This window comes from Anomaloglossus baeobatrachus, chromosome 6, assembly GCF_048569485.1.
Source record: "Anomaloglossus baeobatrachus isolate aAnoBae1 chromosome 6, aAnoBae1.hap1, whole genome shotgun sequence".
Classification (NCBI taxonomy): domain Eukaryota; kingdom Metazoa; phylum Chordata; class Amphibia; order Anura; family Aromobatidae; genus Anomaloglossus; species Anomaloglossus baeobatrachus.
The window spans coordinates 450769312-450789969 of record NC_134358.1 but is presented as its reverse complement, the minus strand read 5'-3'; the positions used below and the strand labels follow the sequence as shown (position 1 = coordinate 450789969).

The following is a 20658-nucleotide window of genomic DNA, read 5'->3' as shown; positions in this document are numbered from 1 at the left end:
CTATCAGCTGTATATCCACCAGACTTCTGCACAACACAACTGGTGGTCCCAACCCCATTTATAAGGCAAGAAATCCCACTTATTAAACCTGACAAGGCACACCTGTGAAGTGAAAACCATTTCCGGTGACTACCTCTTGAAGCTCATCAAGAGAATGCCAAGAGTGTGCAAAGAAGTAATCAAAGCAAAAGGTGGCTACTTTGAAGAAACTAGAATAAAAGACATATTTTCAGTTATTTCACACTTTTTTCCATGTGTTAATTCATAGTATTGATGCCTTCAATGTGAATGTACAATTTTCAGAGTCATGAAAATAAAGCAAACTCTTTGAATGAGAAGGTGTGTCCAAACTTTTGGTCTGTACTGTACAGTTGCATAAAAATAAATAAATCATTTTAAAAAATGACGTAGCGCTCCACAGTATTTTTGATTATCAGCACAGATAAAGCGGACGGCTATGGGCTGCCACCCCCACCCCCATCTGCCTTTCTTTACATACCTGGCGATCAAAATACAGGGAAGCCCATTAATTTTTTTTTAATTACTTAAAAAAAATAATTAAAAAAAATGCGTGAGCTCCCGCCATATTTTGATCGCCAGTCTGGTAAAGCCAGGCAGCCGGGGGCTGGGATTCTCGGCAGCCCACAGCCTCACCTGGAAATGGCGCATTGTTTCTTAGCGCCATTTCCAGGTGCTTTATCCGGCTCGTCCAGCGGCCCTGATAGCCATGGCTCGTTGGGTAATAAAGGGATTAATACCAGCTTTGTATTCTCAGATGGTGCCAAGCCCGACATTCATGGTGTCACGCCAAATTAGACATGACCACCATGAATTTCTAGGAAACAGTAAAAAATAAACACAAAACAGAGAAAAAATGTTTTTTATTAGAAATAAAACAAAACACACTTATAGATTCCATCTTTATTATAAAAGAAATCCTTAGTCCGACATAATCCTCAGGTAGAGCATTGTCAGCTTCATCACTCTGTACAGACACAGTCTATACACAGTGAGAAGCACAGATAGACAAGTCAGCACTACTACATCGCTCTGTACAAAGCAAGCAGCAGCCTGACAGTGAGGGGATGATTGCACACTTGTGTCTCGCATGGGCATCACTTCACATGGACTGATCTCAGGATAGGAGCGCTTCAGCTGCATGGAAATACATGCAGCCGATTGCTCCTGTCTGATTGTGCGCTGTGATCCGACACTCGCACAGTGACAATGAAAGTTCAGTTACCAGGACTGTCGATGATGTCATAGTCATGTGACCAGTCTGTAAGCCAATTAACATTCACAGCAGATGGTCACATGCTATGACATCATTGAAGGTCCTGCAATTCACTGCTGGTTACCGGCGGCACAGCAATGATCGGATTCAGAAGCAGGAGCGGCCGGGAGTCTGCAGGACGCATTGCAGGACCTGTAAGTATAATGACTATGTTTCTTAATAATGTGCTTTTTTTTTTTACAGCCCATGACCCGATCTGGACCCGATCTCAACCCGATCTGTAAACGAGCTTCCCAGGAAAGCTTGTGGTCGGGATCGTGTACACGATCACTATGATCAGGATCGCTCATCCCTACTGGATACGTTTATTTGTGAACCATTCCATTGTAGATTTGCTTTATGTTTGGGATCATTGTCTTGTTGGGAGACAAATCTCAGTCCCAGTCTCAGGTCTTTTGCAGACTCCAACAGGTTTTCTTCAAGAATGGTCCTGTTTTTGGCTCCATCCATCTTCCCATCAATTTTAACCATCTTCCCTGTCCCTGCTGAAGAAAAGCAGGTCCAAACCATGATGCTGCCACCACCATGTTTGACAGTGGGTATGGTGTCTTCAGGGTGATGAGCTGTGTTGCTTTTAAGGCCAAACCTATCATTTGGCATTGTACCCAAATAGTTTGATTTTGGTTTCATCTGAGCAGAGCACCTTCTTCCACATGTTTGGTGTGTCTCCCAGGTGGCTTGTGACAAACTTTAAATTACACTTTTTACGGATATCTTTGAGAAATGGCATTCTCCTTGCCACTCTTCCATAAAGGCCAGATTTGTGCAGTGTACGCCTGATTGTTGTCCTATGGAAAGACTCTCCCACCTCAGCTGTAGATTTCTGCAGTTCATTCAGAGTGATCATGGGCCTCTTGGCTGCATCTCTGATCAGTCTTCTCCTTGTTTGAGATGAAAGTTTGGATGGACGGCCGGGTCTTGGTAGATTTGCAGTGGTATGATACTCCTTCCATTTCAATATGATCGCTTGCACAGTGCTCCTTGGGATGTTTAAAGTTTTGGAGATCTTTTTGTAACCAAATCCGGCTTTAAACTTCTCCACAACAGTATCACGGACCTGCCTGTTGTGTTCCTTGGTCTTCATGATGCTATCTGCGCTTTAAACAGAACACTTAGGCTATCACAGAGCAGGTGAATTTAGACAGAGACTTGATTACACACAGATGGCTTATATTTATCATTATCAGTCATTTAGGACAACATTGGATCATTCAGAGATCCTCAATAAACTTCTGGACTGAGTTTGCTGCACTGAAAGTAAAGACAATGAATAATATTGCACGCCCCACTTTTCAGTTATTTATTTTTTAAAAAAATAAGCAATAAATTTCGTTCAACTTCACAATTGTGTCCCACTTGTTGTTGATTTCTCACCATAACATTAAAATTTTTATCTTTATGTTTGAAGCCTGAAATGTAGGAAAAGGTTGAAAAATTCAAGGGAGCCGAATACTTTTGCAAGGCACTGTAATTCAACCACTTCAGCGCTACTGAATGTTGTCATTATTAACTCTAGTTTAATTAATCACCAGAAGCGTTAATTACATAGGATAGGCGTGTCTAGCGTTAGCCAGGGGTCACAGGTCATGACACCACCACACCCTACACCCCGGATAGGTACACCAAAGCTACACAAAAATCCTTGTTGCCTTCCTCCAGGGGATGATGTCCACACCAGGGGGTGGGCCAGGCGGTTGGCTCCGCCCACCGAGGAGTTCACAGCCCTGGAGGTGGGAAAACCAGGCAGATGAGTTTAGGAGTTGAAGTGAAGTGGCAGAGGAGCAAGAGAGAGGAGTTAAAGTGGAAGAGAAAGTGACAGTTGAGAAAGCCTGAAGTTGGTCCGGGTGTGTGCCCCGGACTGAGAACAGCAAGGTCAGCAGACGGCGGTGACCGTCTGCAGGAGAGGCTGCTTGGAGGTTGCCGAAAGGACCGTGGACGGGTGGTGGCCCGGCGGTACCGGAGCGGTATACGAAGAGAAGCCAGTACCATTGGCAGGGGCCTTTCGGATCCCGGCAAGGCTAGGAGTCGCCGTGAATTTGCCAAATCCGTCAGTGAAGGAGACCTCTGGGTCTCCCAACAACCAAGTCCCGATTGAAAGCAACAGTCCAACCGTTAGAGAGAGACACCGCCACCGCCAAGGCACCAGTTTCTCAGGGCCAGCGCCTGCGGGCAAAGAGGGGCTCCTCCGGCACATATCAAAGCCGTGGAGCGGTTTACCGGTGGGAACCCATCGCTACCAACATAGACTTAGGTGCATGAAAAGGGACCATCACCGTCAACTACTGGGGAAAAGCAACAGCAGCCGTCCGTGGGAACCGTCTTTCCAGCCGAGTGTTTTACCAAGAACTGTGTCCTGATTTCTGGCTGAGTGAGTACCACCGTGCCGTGCGGCACAGCGCTGCCCCTGCGACCCTGCACCTCACCAGGCCCAGCAACCCACCTGCCATCATCCCCAGCTTCCCCATCACCGGGCCCCGGGACAACCAACCCCCTACCCACGGAGGGGAGGACTAACATCTAGCTGCTCCCTGTCACCGCTCCCGGGATCCCCATACAGAGCAGCGGTGGTGTCCACGCAATCACCACAACCGTGGGTGGCGTCACGGACAATAAATCTCCCTTACCAAATCCCCCTTTTACTGTGGAGCCTGGGATCACAGACCGGGTCACGCCACCGTGATACCCACAGAAGTGACCCCGTGGCCCGGATCTGAGTACCCCTGGTCCCCAGGCGACACATATATATATATATATATATATATATATATATATACACTGTGGAACCTTGGATTAGGAGCATAATTCGTTTTGGGAGTGTGCTCTTAAACCAAGTTACTCTTTTATCAAAGCAAATTTTCCCATAGTAAATAATTGAAATGCAGTCAATTCGTTCCACAACCCAAAATTATTTACTGTATTTATACAAACTTATTACAGTAATACAAAATAATGTATTGTATTCATATAAAATTATTACAGTACCCTGATACAAAATACTGTACAGTATAGTAAAAAAACATAAAACAATTTAAACTGCACACTAGCTTACATAGAATTGTTGGTGTGCGGGAGGTACAAGCAATGTGCTGTACTGGTTTTCAGAAAGAAATTACAATACCGTATCCACAAATGCAAATTGATAGACATGCTATATAGTATATACTGCAGTGTACAATGGTATACAGTATACAGTACATATTTACAGAAGGTTGCCTCCAGGGAGAGTCAGGGCGCGGTAAAAGGACAGAACCGCACGTGTGCACGGTAAGTATTTGCTGTTATTGCAAATCATTGCTCTTAAACCAACTTACAAATTTTTAAAAAGCTTTGGTTAACGCTCTCAAACCAAGTTACTCTTAATCCAAGGCTCCACTGTGTATATATATATATATATATATATATATATGTATATATATATATATATATATATATATATATACGCAGTAGAGAAAATAATGATTTGATACACTGCCAAGTTTGCACATTTTCTCACATGCGAAGAATGGAGAGGTCTGTAATTTTTATCGTTGGTACAATTCAACTGTGACAGATAGAAGAAAAAAATTAAAAAATCCAGAAAATTATTGTATGATTTTTAAATAATTAATTTGACTTTTATTGCATGAAATAAGTATTTGATACAATAGCAAAACTTAATATTTCATACAGAAACCTTTGTTTGCCATTACAGAGGTCAGACGTTTCCTGTAGCGCTTGATCGAGTTTACAAAGACTGCAGCAGGAATTTTGGCCCACTACTCCATACAGATCTTCTCCAAATCTTTCATGTTTGGGGCTGTAACTGGGCAACATTGAGTTTCAGCTCCCTCCAAAGAGTTTCTATTCGGTTCAGGTCTACAGAGTGGCTAAGCCACTGCAGGACCTTGAAATGCTTCTTACAATGCCACTCCTTAGTTGCCCTGGCTGTGTGTTTCGGGTCATTGTCATGCTGGAAAACCCAGTCATGACCCATCTTCAATGATCTTACTGAGGAAAGGAGATTGTTGGCCAACATTAATTATTTAAAAATCATACAATGTGATTTTCTGGATTTTTTTTTTCTTATTCTGTCTGTCACAGTTGAAGTGTACCTACAATAAAAATTACAGACGTCTCCATTCTTTGTAGCCTAATTTGTGGAAAAAAAAATAACCAACAGATAGTCTTTAATGAACCATGACTGGTCATCTTTAAAGATAGTCCTCAATAAAAAAAATTGCACTCTAAAAGGCATAAATTAAGGGAATACCGAACATATGTCTCTTTATGCAGTTTTATCGATGACCATTTAATCAAATTTTAGTTGACATTCATACACAATTTTCTAATTACCACTTTGCATGTTTATCACTGTAACTCGTAAAACTGATTGTGACCTTACCAGGAGTACAGAATGGTTCCAACAATCGATGTTAGTTTGCTATTTTCTTGCTTCTGTTTGGCAAGACCAAAGTCAGCTACAAAATGACAAATGTAGTTAATATTAATATGTACCCACCAAAAAGCGCTGCATCTATTTTTATATTTAAACTATCCAATTTACATTTCAGAAGCTGTGGAGTTTGGTCTGTTTCATTTGCACGTTTTAGTAAAGTACCATCTGTGTATTTTTTACACCTACTAATGCATGAGTTGCCATGCATTTTAATAAGCATTTTCCACATTAATAGGAGACTAGAAATCGCAATCAGAACAGTAGCATTTTATTCCAGTTTGCTCAGTTATATACGTTTTGATGGTTTGCTATAATTAGTTGTTTTCATATTATTTGGTATATAGCAAATACAACTTACCTAATAATATTTTATACAAAGAAAATACAGAAAAACGAGAAATGCACATCTCTAAAAAAGAAACTGCCAATTAAAACAAACTATGGATTTGTTTTTGAGCAATAACATAATTATATCGTTCTGAAATCCAACCTTATCAGTGTTGGCTTCTTAATATAACCCAGTGTGGTACTTAAAGGGAATCTGTCAGCAGGTTTTTGCTATGTAATCTGAAGACAGCATGCTGTAAGGGTTAAAACAGAGATTTCAGCCATGCCTCTCTTATCACAAAGAGTGTTTTAGTTTACATGCAATGTTAGTTTAAACTTCCTAGCTTTATTATTAGTCGGACCCAGCAATGCCGCCACCCTCTGTGATTAGCAGCTTCTGTCTATAGAAATGTACACTGAAAGGCTACTGTGGGGGCGGGGGCAGATTTCTAAGCTCTGTTACATGTTAAAACTAAAATCTTTGATTTTGTCAGAAATATATATATAGTTTGGCTCTCTGTCCACATACAACCAGCCATAAACATAACACTTCTGGAGGAGGGAAGGCAGGATTATTATTCTTTTGGGTGTGTACTACATCCGATAATGCTAATTTTACTCCTAGTGTGAGCCATTCAAACACCGCAAGTGACTCGCACTGAGCTGAGCGCCGAGCGTATCTGAGCACAGCGATGCTCACGCGAGTGGTCAGCATATGTAAAGCATCCAAATTCGAACACTGATTTATTTTTTTTTATTTTTTTTAAAGTCTGTGTTCAGCACAAACACTGAACTTTAAAGTTAGGGTCCATTCATCACTAATCATCAAGTTATTCCTGTTGTTACCCCTGGGGTTGTCGCTTTACAGAGAGTGGTAACATTTCAGATTTTGTGGACACAAAGAAAGGAAAAGAGCCTGTATCCATCAAACAATCTAAATAGCAAAAAAGTATGCTGAAGTACTGTACACTGTTTAATATAAGATTTTAGTAAACTGTAGATTGCATTGTATTGGGCAGTTCTGAGTGACCATGGAGCACATTTTTTACTTTCCATACTAGAACCAGAGGAGCCACACTTTCTCTTAACCTCAGTCTCCCTCACCCCAATAAGCTAAACATGAGTAGTAGCCAAGGAGAAATGCAGCCCTAAAGTGTCTGGCACAAAAAAACTAATAAAATCTAAAGGGAACAAATCACAATGCAATCTGATCAGGTGTTATGTCATTGATATCAGCACTGCTGTTGTTCCAGTGTAGACAAAATAATCATTGATTTTGATTTGCATACTTCCCAGGGGGCAATGCAGCTAGGATTTCACTGTGTTGAGCGCCCACTTTGGCTGCCGGCAGTGTTTTCTCTGGCTGGTCTCCCCAAGATCAGTGATTGTTTTGTCTTGTTGGTCTACTAGGCATTGCTCCCACCTAGCCAGAATCCTACTCCATACTGATGAGGGGCAATACCCCGAAACACCTGTCTGTGGATGGATACCTGGCCTTGGTATTTCCCATGTCATATTCTTAAACTCGTCAAAGAGTTGGATATTGACTAAAAGGGCCACTTAATATGGTGGTTATGGTGGTCTCCTCAAAAAGAGCCACTCCTTGGCAAGGTCCTTCCCGGAGGGATATCTGGCTATTTTCTCTGTCGAGACTCCTAACACAGGCTCTGCGGACCTTTTTTGATTTGCGTTGTTCCAGTGTAAAAATTGTAGATTCATTTCATCATTTTGTTTTGATTTATTTTACATTATTAAATGGACAAAACAAGATCGCATTATTTTTATTCAGTGAACTTGATCCCCTTGTTGACAATCTGCACTGTAAAGTCATTGCCAAAAGTTTTCAGATTGACACAAAGTTTGTTTTTCGCAAAGTTTGTTGCTTTAGGGTTTTTAGATCATTTAATCAGATGTTTCTATGGTTACTGAAGTGCAATTATAAACATTTCATAGGATTTTAAACTTTTGTTGGGAAATACATCAAAGATTGAATATTTAAAGTTTTGCCCCTAATTTCGAAGATTTCTGCAATTCATCTTGGCATGCTGGATATCGACTTCTAGGCCAAATACTGATTCGTGGCAATTCATTTTTGCCTAATCAAGGCTTGGAGCATATCGCAAATTCTGTGTTTTCCTTGTCCACCTATTTTTCGAGGCTTAAGTATGGGTTCTCAATGGGATTGAGATCTGGGGATTCTCCTGGCCATGGACCGAAAATGTTCAGTGTTTTGTTCACCAAATTAGTTATCACTTTTGCATTGTGACATTGTGCTTCATCGTGCTGGAAAAAACATTATTCATCCCCAAATTGCTCCTGTATCATTGGAAAAAGTTGCTCTTGGGGGATGTCTAGATACCAATTTTTATACATGGCAAAATTATGAATGTGCTACTCAATGAATGAAAAGCAACACCACTCATAAATGGTGTGAGGATGTTCTACTGTTGGCATGACACAGGACTCATGGTAAAATGGCTAAAATGTGCCAAAAAGTGCACAATAGGGCATTACCTCACTGAATCGTGTCAGGCACAACTCCTTAAAGGTATAGATACCAGTTGCAGCTGCTGTATATGCCGCAGTGAATCCAGTCTGTTCCTTGTATTTTACATGAGTATTGTACTTGGTTTTTATTAATGTGTACCCATTTTATCATGTAATGCACCATGGAATAAATGGTGCTATAATAATAAATAATAAATTAAGTGAGAAAAGGAATATACGAAAGCTTTGCTGCACTGCTGTTTTAATAAACTGTCCAATGGTGATGATGGTGAAGAAAAAAATCAGTTTATTGAATTAACGCAGTTCAGAGTTGAATCAACTCCCTCCTCAGTGAAAAAAAACAAAGATGTCCCGAACAGTCTTCTCACAAGCGATTTTCTCAAGCATCATTAACTGTCATAGTGTGTCGGGGTCTGAGGAATCCTCAGATTCTTGCACGCTTCCTTGAACGTCACTGATGGTTATGAACAGACATGGGTGTCGACACAAAGGCTAGCTGATCGCAGGCGGGTTTGCAAGAGTTAGTACTCTGCTGGTCCTTTAGTCACATGCTGTGTGAGAATCAGTCATATCTCCTCTCCCAATATTGGCTGGCTGGACTGTTCAGGTAGTGCCAGCTAAATCTTTTCTATCCTGGTTTGGGGAGGTGCTGCCTTTCAGACATAATCGGTGGCTGCTACTGGGGTTGCTGTGTGTGGTATGGTGATGGTGTAGTCCTTTCCTTACTTATTGCTGCTCATTGAAGTTTCTTTGTCTTACAGGCTTTTCACCTTTTGTTCCCTTGTGTTATTCCTGCGTGCTTTTGGTGAGATTGTGTTTCTGTTTTCCGTCACCATCAGGGGTAATTCTGGGGACAGGGATAGCCTAGGCTCTTTATAGCTTGAGGGACAGAGTAGCCCATATTCTCTTGCTAACCTGCAGTCACATTGTGAGAAGTGTAAAGGGGACTTTATCATAGAAAATATCTTTGCATTAAGTACAACGATTACTGTACTGCAGAGGACTGGGGTAAAGATATTTTCTCTGATGAAACCCCATACAGACTGGTTGGGATAGCTAACCAAAGCTGTGCATTTCAGCAATACTAAATAACACCAAGATATTATGAAAATTCTGCTGTATTTATAAGACATATTAGCCAAAAATAAGATTATCACCTACATATATTTTAAGCTAACAATGACAAAATACAGTACTTTCAATTGGCCAAAAAATCCTGTCCATTTTAGTTGTTTTTTTTTGTTTCTTGAACAAATCATTTTCAGCGTGGACTTCCGAATATGTCCCACCTAAGGCAACTATGCAAACTGGAACTTTTAAGTCAAAGCAGCACATACTTCACAACCAATTTGCCAGGTTTGTGCTTTACTTTTGTTGATTTTAAAAGACAAATCGATTCTCTCTTTATATTCTATGGATAGGTATATTGGCAAGTTAACCCAAATTCAGCAGCAGATATTTTGTGACATCCTTAAATGCCCAATAAAATGTAATCTAAATATTTAGCTTCTCTTTGAAGGACCCCCTCCTTTTTGTTCAGCATGTCCTTAACTTCCCTATTAAAAGGCAACGCATGTTGTTGGGTAGTTGTACGGATTACAAGAATAGCAACGCTAAATATAAAACCTGTGCAAGAAACTAATTTAGGAACATATCAAACTAATTACAAAATTCATGGTTGAGTGTAAAAACATAATGGTAATGTTGAAACATTCTGAGCTTTCTAGATAAGCAGACAAAAGAAATGCTACAATGTTGCATATGTAGAACAATAGCACCATGTAGTGGAAAAAAAGAGAATGGTCTCTATTACATTAGGTGAATCATTCAATCTCATTAAACATTGATCTCAAAAGCTTTATTCTGGCTTTATAGAAGAGAAGTCTGTTGCAGCAGAGAGTATTTAACAGCATCTTATGCTAAAACTATAGAATTGTAGACTCACAATGGTAGTAGGAGTCTGGAATCTGTTGCTATACATGATTCTGTATTTTTTGCAAGCATGCCATACTGTTAGATGAAAATATCATAATTCATAACAAGTCTGTTTCTAGTATGGGTAACACAACGAGAGAGAAAAGGAACACAGCCCAATTTACAGTCTAAATAAGATAAGATTTTTCAAAATTGCTAACTGGTGTCTTCTTTCTGAAAACTTGGAACACCAGGATACAATCGATAAGGACCCTGGTGTGTAATGTACTTCTACTAAGAAGTCGATAGTAGTAGTCAGATGTCGGTATTTCAGTTTTCTAACTGTTGTGACTCAATTTTAGCAGGAAGAAAATGCAGCTGAGGATTTTAGACATAAACTGGAATAGTTATTTTTTTTTAATAGACTTCATTTTTGACAAAAAAAGAGCAAGAACAAGCATATAAAGCAACTCGAGTATTTGTTATTTTTTAACAATCATGAGTAAATAAGAATATGACCTTACATATGGTGGACAAATTACAGAGTAGACTGTAGATCACAGAGAAAAATGACAAGTACACAGGACACTAATCAACTCAAATGTGGCAGCTCAGGACCAAATATTCATTGGGGCCACACACACTTTTACCACCTCATTAACACACATACCCACACATAACTGTGCAAGTCTCCTCTGCTCATAGGTTCAGAAAACAATGTAAAAAATAGACTAATCACAACAATATACCCAGTTAAAAGATATTGATTACCTATACATATGATAGGCAACCCCACTGATCAACTGTTACAAGTTCTAGTGGCTGCAAGATGTAAACACATATAATAATAATATTTATTCATTTATATAGCGCTATTAATTCCACAGCGCTTTACATACATTGACAACACTGTCCCCATTGGGGCTCACAATCTAGATTCCCTAACTGTATGTCTTTGGAGTGTGGGAGAAAACCGGAGTACCCGGAGGAAACCCACGCAAACACGGGGAGAACATACAAACTCATTGCAGATGTTGTCCTTGGTGGGATTTGAACCGAGGACCCCAGCGCTGCAAGACTGCAGTGCTAACCACTGAGCCACCATGCCGCCCTACACATAAGCAAAGCTCCCTTCAATGTGTAGCGGATGCTGCTGGGTACTGCAGAGCAGATCTTATTTGAGCTATTCTGTAATACCTGGCAGAAATCGCTACATAATGAATGGCTCTCTACCTTACAGCTTCATTTAAAATGTTTACATCAGGAGGTCACTTGCATCTGTGGAGCTGGGGGTGCTGGACCTCCACCTGATATTGATGACCTATTTTATGGTTGATCTCAATAGGTTATGACTGGATATCCTTGTTGTGAAAGGTATACAATATGACTGGACATCCGGCTGGAGAAGATATCTCTAAAATAACTCTAGCCTCCGTCAAGAGCCAAAGTAATCAAATTTGATCACGTTTAAGTGGGTGTTCCTTGGTCATATAAAGTATTAATAAAATGTGACCTACAATCATGGCTGAAAGTGTTGGCACCCTTTAAAGTTTTCCAGAAAAGGGAGTATTTCTTCCAGAAAGGTATTGCAATTACACATTTTATCATACACGTTTATTTGCTTTGTGTGTATTGAAACACACACACACACACAAAAAAATGGCATATTGGACATAATTTCACACATTACAAAAAATTAGCTGGACAAAATTGTTGCCACGTTTCCAAAATTCTGGGTTAACACCTTTGTTTTAAGCATGTGATGCGTGTTCAAACGCAATATGAAAATCACACCTGAAACCAGATAAAAAGGGGAAAAGATGACTCACCTTTTGCATTGTGTATTTGTGTGTCCACCATAAGCATGGAGAACAGAAAGCAGAAAAGAGAAATGTCTGAGGTCTTGAGAATCAAAATTCTTGAAAAATATCAACAATTCCAAGGTTACAAGTCCACCTACAGAGATCTTGATGTTTCTTTGTAAATGGTGTGCAACATAATCAAGAAGTTTACAAACCATGTCACTGTATCTAATCTTCTTGGACTTGAATGGCAGAGAAAAAGTGATGAAAGGTTGCAACGCAGGAAAGACCAGATAGTGGATTAGCAGCCCCAATCAAGTTCCAAAGAAATTCAATGCTCTCTGTCATGATCCATGCCTGGCTCAACCACCACTGAGCCATTGCTGGTATCTTATCTCAAGGTTACAGGTCATATGAGGGGTTAATTCCATTCTGCCTCATTCCAGAGGACAGGCTGCTATATCCTGGCGCTGCTCTTTTGGAACAGTGCCAGTACTAGTTCCTGCTCTGCAGCATGCGTGCCTGGCTCCTGTGAGTTAACCTGATCTGTCATGCATCCCTGCTACCTAGTCCTGACCCACGCCCTCCCCTGTTTGTCTGTTTCTCATTTCCTGACTCCCCGTTCCTGTCAGTAGTTGTTGTCCCAGTCCTATCTGTCTGACCTCGGTTCCGATCTGTGTATCCTCCACCTTCTGTACGTTACATTGACTCCCTGGCCTCTGACCTGTATCCTCTTTCCCGACCTCGGCTCCATCTCTTCCTTTTGCTGTATACGTGAAATCCTGGCTCCTGACCCCTGGCTATCACCTGACTACGATTTGTTTACTCCTGTACTATTGACGAGACCTCATGTTGCAGACCTGGCTTGCTGACTACTCTATTGCCCTCTTGTGGGTTATTTGCTAACTGCACTTTGGAGATCTTTCTCCAATCTGTCTCAGTGCCTCCACAAGCGAGCGTGACACTCTCCTGAAGGTTCAGTGTGCATCAATGTCAGTACCAGTGCAAACGATCCATCAACATTAGAATAGAATGAAACACTACGGCAGGAGACCCAGGAGAACCAAACTGCTGACACAGAGACATTAAAAAAATGCAGTTTGCAAAAATATACGTGAGTAAGCCAAAGTGTACGTAAGCCAAAATCCTTCTGGGAAAGCATCTTGTGGACACATGGACTAAGATAGTGCTTTATGGTAAAGCACATCATTATAGTATTTTCCAAAAGCGCAGTGAGGCCTACAAAGAAAAGAACACAGACGTATTGTTAAATATGGTAGAAGTTCAAAGATGTTTTAGGGCTGCTTTGCTGCCTCTAGGTAATTTGACTGTGTGAAAGGGATCATCAAATCTGAAGATTGTCAAAGGATTGGGTCGAAATGTAGTGTCCAGTATCAGAAAGCTGGGTTTCCAGCAGGACAATGACGGCAAACCTAATTCAAGGAGCACCCAGAAATGGATGGAAACAAAGTGCTGGAGAGTTTGAAGTGCCCAGCAATCAGCCCGGATATAAATCCCTTTGAACAACTGTGGAGATCTTAAAATTGCTGTTGGGAGAAGGCATCCTTCAAATATGAGAGACGTGGAGCAGTTTCCAAAAGAAGAGTGGTTCAAATTTCCAGTTGAGAGGTGTAAGAAGCTTGTTGATGGTTATAGGAAGTAATTGATTGCAGTTATTTATTCCAAAGGGTGTGCACCAAATATTAAGTTGAGAATGCTAACAATTTTGAATAGCCCATTTCTGGAGTTTTGTGTAAAATCATGTTCAATTTGCCTTTTGTTGTTCCAATACACACAAAGGAAATAAACATGTGTATAAAAAACATGTGTAATTGCAATTATTTCGTGGGAAGAATAATTCATTTTCTGGAACAATTTATTTTTATTTTTTTTCCAATTAGAATTTTATTGAGAAACATTTCACAAGAAAAACAATGAAGCTTGTAAAACAGTATTGAAATATACACAACTCAAAAACAGTCAAATGGGAAATTACAATTACTTTAAAACGTACAAGCAAAAATGTGTAGAGATTTAGAAAAAATTAGCAAGGGAAGTAAAAAATAAGATAAATAGAGGAGAAACATACAGAATAAGAAATGGGAAAGGAAAAATAGAGAGACAAGAGTTGGGCGAGAAAAACAAAGAACTGAAAATTAGATATTGAGCATCGGGATCTGACAGGTGCAGAGAGTGAAAGGAGAAAAGATAAGCGAAAGGACTACCAGAGGAACCACTTATTAGTTACAGAAATCTTCTCTAGTTGGGTCCAAGCTATCAAAGATTCCATGCAGTGGGAAATGAAATTTCAACAAACCATTCTTCCAAGGAGGGTGGGTCCATCGACCTCCAGTGATGAGGAATAATAGTCTTGGTGGCTTGGAAGAGGTGACGTAGGAGATATTTTTTTGAAGGCTGAGCTGGATAGAGGGAATATATAAAGCAGTACAGCTTCTGGGGAAAATGAGATCTCATGTCTGTTACCGCCCTAACAATACTTAGCACCCTTTTCCAGAAAGCCAATGCAAGTGTATTGAGTGAGGCCATACACATCTAGTTGGTGCATAACTGCATGTGCGCAAATATGTATTGAGCGAGACCGCCCTCTAGTCGGATGCTGGCCGAGAGTATACATATCTCACACTCCTGGCCAAATGACCACCATTTCAGGCTCTAAAACTGGCCAATCCTCACATTGCACAGTGCGTGTAAGGTGAGGTTTCATAAGTCTGCAGTCACCTAGAGTGACTGCAGACTTATGGATTTAGACTGGACAACCCCTTTAAGGGTTTAGCTAGATGAGATCGCAGTAATGTTTCTTAGAGGATCTCAATTGCACTTACAGTAAAGCAAAGCTTTGCATTTCTGAGCTGCAGATACTGAAACGGTAGAATTAGGCAAGTTATATTGAGATTTAAAATAATCAACAGAAGATGTATATGGCAAGATTATTTATAACTTGCAATATTATTTGTTATGAGAGATGCACCTAATTCTTGTTTTTTACATGCAGGCATATTTTCAGCCATTACTGCCTCTTGCAGTAGGGCATTCAACAGTCTGACTATTACAACTGTAATGAACTCTTTCTTATTTAAATGTTGGAATCACCTTTTCCCTACATGTAATAAATGTCCTCTGGTTAGATCCTTACAAAGAATAAATCATGTGCCAGTTTTTTTGTATTGACCAAACGTATTGATTCTTGCAAATGAGATCACTTCTACGCTAAACATGCCATATCCTCTTATCATAAAGAAACCTTAAAAGGTTTGTCCAGGCTAGAGTCACAAGTCTGTAGCCTCTCTATGTGACTGCAGACTTGTGAATCCTCCCAGCACACAATGTATGCACAGTAAGGATTCTCCAGTGTTGGAAGAGGGAGTGGGCAGTTATGTGACCACATGTATGTAATAAACATTATCTCAACCACATTCCAACTAGACGTGAGCAGCATTGCTTAATACAAGTGAATTGAGAGAGGCTGTGAACGTCTAGTCTTCACATAACTGCATGTATACAGATGACATACTTGTCATCAGGCCTGCTACCGCCACCAGGGAATCTGTACAGCGTGAACACTGCACTATAGAGTGACTGCAGATTTTAACCCCTGGCCTGGACAACCATTTTAAATCTAGTTTAATAAGCAAGCTGCCCAACTTTAAACCATCTCCAGGTCTTCAATACATTTTTAGAATGTGGAGCCCAAGACTGATTACCATACTCAAAATGTGGCCTTATCAGGGATTTATAAAGGGGTAATAATACGGTACATTGCAGTGATGGGTTTTATTTCAATTTTTGCTTTAGCAGCTGCTGCTTGACATTAAGTACTCCTGATTAGCTTACTTGAAACCAGTAAACTCAAGTCCTTCTCCTGTTCTGTTATCTCTAGTATATATACACTGATATATATGCAACAATACAATTACGGAACTCTTTTGATAACTATCATGCTAATGCAACTGCAGAGAGAAGCACCCAGATGAAGATTGAGGCCTCAATTGCATGTGATGCCTTAGGCTATGTGCGCACTTACCGGATTTTGCCGCGGATTTTCCGCGGATTTGCTGCATGTTTCGCTGCAGAAAATGTTCATAATATCTCTGCAGTGAATCACCAGCAAATCCTATGGAGAAAAAAAATCCTGTGCGTACTAGGCGGAATTTGACAGCTGCATATTTTGCTGCGGGAATCGGGCAGCAAAAACAAGTGCATGTCACTTCTTTTCCGCACATCGCTGCGGGATTTCACTCCATTGACTCCAATGTTAATTGTGAAATCCCGCAGGGAATAACGCAGGAAGCAAATTCTGTGCGGTTCACTGCGTTTTCCTGCGTTATTCCCTGCGGTATTTCGCGGTTTACCTCCGGTAATGTACATCGCCTGTCTGCGGTTTTGCAGGGAAGTTATGTCATTGACAGGAAGAGGAAGCCGTGCAGAGAGTAAACACACACAGATCACAGACACACAGACATCACACACACAGACATCACAGACATAGAACACACATAGAACACAGACACATAGAACACACATAGAAAGAAAACGGAAATATAGAAAACAAAGAACGTGGGATCCGCTGCATATTTACCGTCCAGCCGAGGTAAGCACACAGTGGCGGCCCGGTATTCTCAGGCTGGGGAGGGAGAGGGGGCAGGGTTAATGTCCCCTGCCTCACTCCCCCTCCCGCAGCCGAGAATATCAGCCGCAGCTGCCCCGGGACTGTCGCATGCATTATGCGACAGCACCGGCGTGAACTCGTCTCTTCCTGCCGCTGTGTAGCAGTGGCAGCAGGGTAATACAAGGGGTTAATGATGGTGGTGGATCACCGCCATTAACTCCATGCTTGATCATGGCAGCGTCTATGTGACAGCTGACATGATCAACCCGTAAGTAAAGTGAATAAAACACACAGAAAAATCCTTTAAAACAAACAAGCCTCGTTCACCAATATATTAACCCCTCCCGCACCAAAGCTCCGGCGTAATCCACAGGTCCGACGTCCTGCGCTGCTTACATCCAGCCGCGACTGTCACAGACACAGCGCTGAATGAATGCAGCAGACAGCAGAGGTAATTACCGGTCATTTCCCATTTTCTCATGGATTACGCCGAAGCTGCACCGATGATACGATTACGACGCTTTTGCGCTCGTTAATCGTATCATCGAGCCTTTACACACTACGATGTCGCATGCGATGCCGGAAGTACGTCATTTTCAATTTGACCCCACCGACATCGCACCTGCGATGTCGTAGTGTGCAAAGCCCGCCTTAGTGTTGTAATGTTGAGGAGTGTATAAAATAGCTGCCGTATCTGTTGCTTGCAACAACTGCCTGCTGAATTTGCTATAGCTGGCTGTCTCTGCGGCTGTGTAATTGCCAAGCTCAGAGCCAAAGAAATGTAATATACCGTAAGGCCGGGGCCACACGGGCACTACTGCGATCCCCTTGCATGAGACTCGGCTCGTGCTGGCAGTACAGCAGAGCCGAGTCTCATGCTTGTGTCCTTGCAACTGAGGTCCGTTCGTGCGAGCAGACCTCAGCTGCGGGGGGCGGGCCGGCACTCAGGAGGGGAGGGAGGGATTTCCCTCCCTCTCGCCTGTGTAGCCGGCTATAGACATTCTCGCATTGCACTGGCAGTACACCGGTGTACCGCGAGTGCAGTGCGATTTTTCTCTCGCCCCATTCACTTGAATGGGTGCGAGAGAAAGAGTCTCGGATTACAATCGCAGCATGCTGCGATTGTTTTCTCGGTCCGATTAGGGCTGAGAAAATAATCGCTCATGTGTGCTGTCACACAGGCTAGAATTGGTCCGAGGGGAATGCGATGTTTTATCGCACTCCACTCGCACCGATTTTCTCGCCGTGTGGCTTAGCCCTAACTATCAAACTCAGAGTTGTAGTATATTATTATAACCAACAAACTTAGAGCCATTGTATTACAATATAACCACCAAGCTCAGTGCCTCATTTTCAAAGTGTAACCATCAAGATTTGTTCCAATGCTATTAACCCCTTCACGACCATGGACGGATATATCCGTCATGGAGCGTGTCCCGTTAAGCCCCGCCCCCTTTTTTGGTCGCCGCAAGTTTTACGTAAAATGCAATAACAGGCGATCAAAACGTAGCATCTGCGCAAAAATGGAAACATTAGAAACGTCAGCTCGAGACGCAAAAAATAAGCCGTCACTGAGCCATAGATCCCAAAAAATAAGAACGATACGTGTTTTGGAAAATGGCGCAAAACGTGCGCCACTTTTATTGGACAAACTTGCGAATTTTTTTTAACCCCTTAGATACAAGTAAACCTATACATGTTTGGTGTCTACAAACTCCCACCGACCACAGGCATCATACCCACAGATCAGTTTTACCATATAGTGAACACCGTGAATAAAACATCCCAAAAACTATTGTGCCATCACACTTTTTTTACAATTTTTCCGCATTTGGAATTTTTTTGCTATTTTCCAGTACACCATATGGTAAAACTTATGGTTACATTTAAAAGTACAACTTGTCCCGCAAAAAACAAGCCCTCATATGGCAAGATTGACGGAAAAATAAAAAAGTTACGGCTCTCGGAAGAAAGGGAGCAAAAAGCAAAAACGGAAAGTGCCCCGGGGCTGAAGGGGTTAATAATCAAGCTTTGTATCATTAACCTAAGTATAATCATCAAGTTTTTGTCATTAATGGTGGACTGTAACTATTACACTCTTCTGACCTATTGTCATACAGAGTTTTGCACAAACTTCGACGACTGTCATGGTAGCATTGGACTCAGCTCAGATTACAGATTCTAACACTCCACCCAATGGTTTTTCTGGTGTCTGAGATAAACACAGGTAGACTCGGGCGCCGACCTGCTGTGTGCTGATTCATAAGCTGGCTAGCAAGAGCAAATGTCTACTAATCTTTTTGCTCCTTTAATCACATGATGTGGGGAGACCTATTACATCAGTTCCCCTTTTATTTATACTGTTGGAATATATCTATCAATGCCAGCCATAGTTTATTCTGTGTTGGTCAGTGAGTTGAGGTGTCCCAGACTCTCTCTGATGAAAGTTGTGTTTAGTGGTTGTTTTTGTTTGGTGTAGTTGTGGAGTCTACCCCTGTTGTTTTGTACTTCCTTACTGCTCTTGTTTTCCTCCTGAATGTTGTATTGTCTTATCCTACATGTGTGCGTGCTGTGTGACAGAATTATTTTTTCCTTTATGTGTCTTTTTCTGTAGTTTTAACACACTTTTCTCCTGCCCCTCTCTAGGGCAGGGGGAATTAGATCAGGAGCAGGGCCAGGAAGGAGACTCAGGCCTCTCCATCATTAAGAGTATCCATGAGAATAGAGATAGCATAGGGCCCCCTAGCTTGAGAGACAGCTTAGGAGTATTGATTCCCTGCTCTCCCAAAGTCATTGTGACAACTATTCGGTGTGTACACAACAATCAATGCTTTTCCTGGTTATTACATTACTTGCATTCCCATTTTTCCCCACTTTAGGCCCTCGCCACTAGAATCCTCAGCATTTTCTTTTATGTCCTCTGCCTCTAACTTTCTCCAGCTTATCGCCCAAAAAACTTCATAGGCAACAAATGTAACTTGATCCCTCACTTAAAGCAGTATTGTATACAGATTTGAGCCTTTAATTAATCCGAGCAAGAGAGTAGGAGTGAGTAATAAGTGGAGATGAGGAAAGAGGCATTTTGTGATACAAGTTTTATTACAAAATTCATTAGAACAGGAGAAGTGCACAATACCTGCTGATTAGGAATGCAACCTATCAGAATCTGTACACATGACGAAAATGTCACCTCTCAGTGTAGAAAGAAATGGAGCTGGATTACTCTTAAACCATGAATGTAAACTATAGATATTAAAAAAGTATTCCCATCCCATCCACACCTAAATGTGTGTTACCTGCCTGTGTATATCAATTCTTAGCACCAATACATTACCTCTAAAAACGTCCTCAAAATAGGTTAATGATAGCAGATCACAAATAGACTCAGAAGGAACATGATGGCAAATCATCTAAAAATAGTAATGCTAGTAACTACTGTAATATTTTCATTTTCAGGTATTTTAAGGACGAATTGACACCTGCTTTGTGGTTTTGTCACTTGTATGCAGGTTGTCACCACGAAAATGTGCTAACATAGTGCTGCCCTTAACGCTGTCCTAATATTGTACTTAGAAAATAAAGGTAAAATAACTCAATACTGATGAATACTTACTGACTGTCACTTTGTCCTTTTCTCCCAGCATTATGTTGTTTGGTGATAAGTCTCGGTGAACAATCCTCTTTTCTTTGTGTAAATATCTCAGCGCTAAGCATAGCTGAAACAAAAATGGAAAGTGAGAAACATTCTACG

At 41.2% G+C, this 20658-nt stretch overlaps 1 protein-coding gene across 3 annotated transcripts in view; it reads right to left on the bottom strand.

Annotated features, from left to right (window-relative positions):
* The window catches only part of NEK10 (NIMA related kinase 10), a 368787-nt gene that overhangs the window by 160498 nt on the left and 187631 nt on the right, over nucleotides 1–20658 (bottom strand). For all 3 annotated transcript variants that reach the window (XM_075316653.1, XM_075316655.1, XM_075316654.1), the window contains 2 exons: nucleotides 20521–20623; nucleotides 5676–5751 (listed from right to left, as the gene is read on the bottom strand). In XM_075316653.1, coding sequence (XP_075172768.1) covers nucleotides 5676–5751; nucleotides 20521–20623 — 179 coding nt within the window. The remainder of the gene's footprint in view (nucleotides 1–5675; nucleotides 5752–20520; nucleotides 20624–20658) is intronic.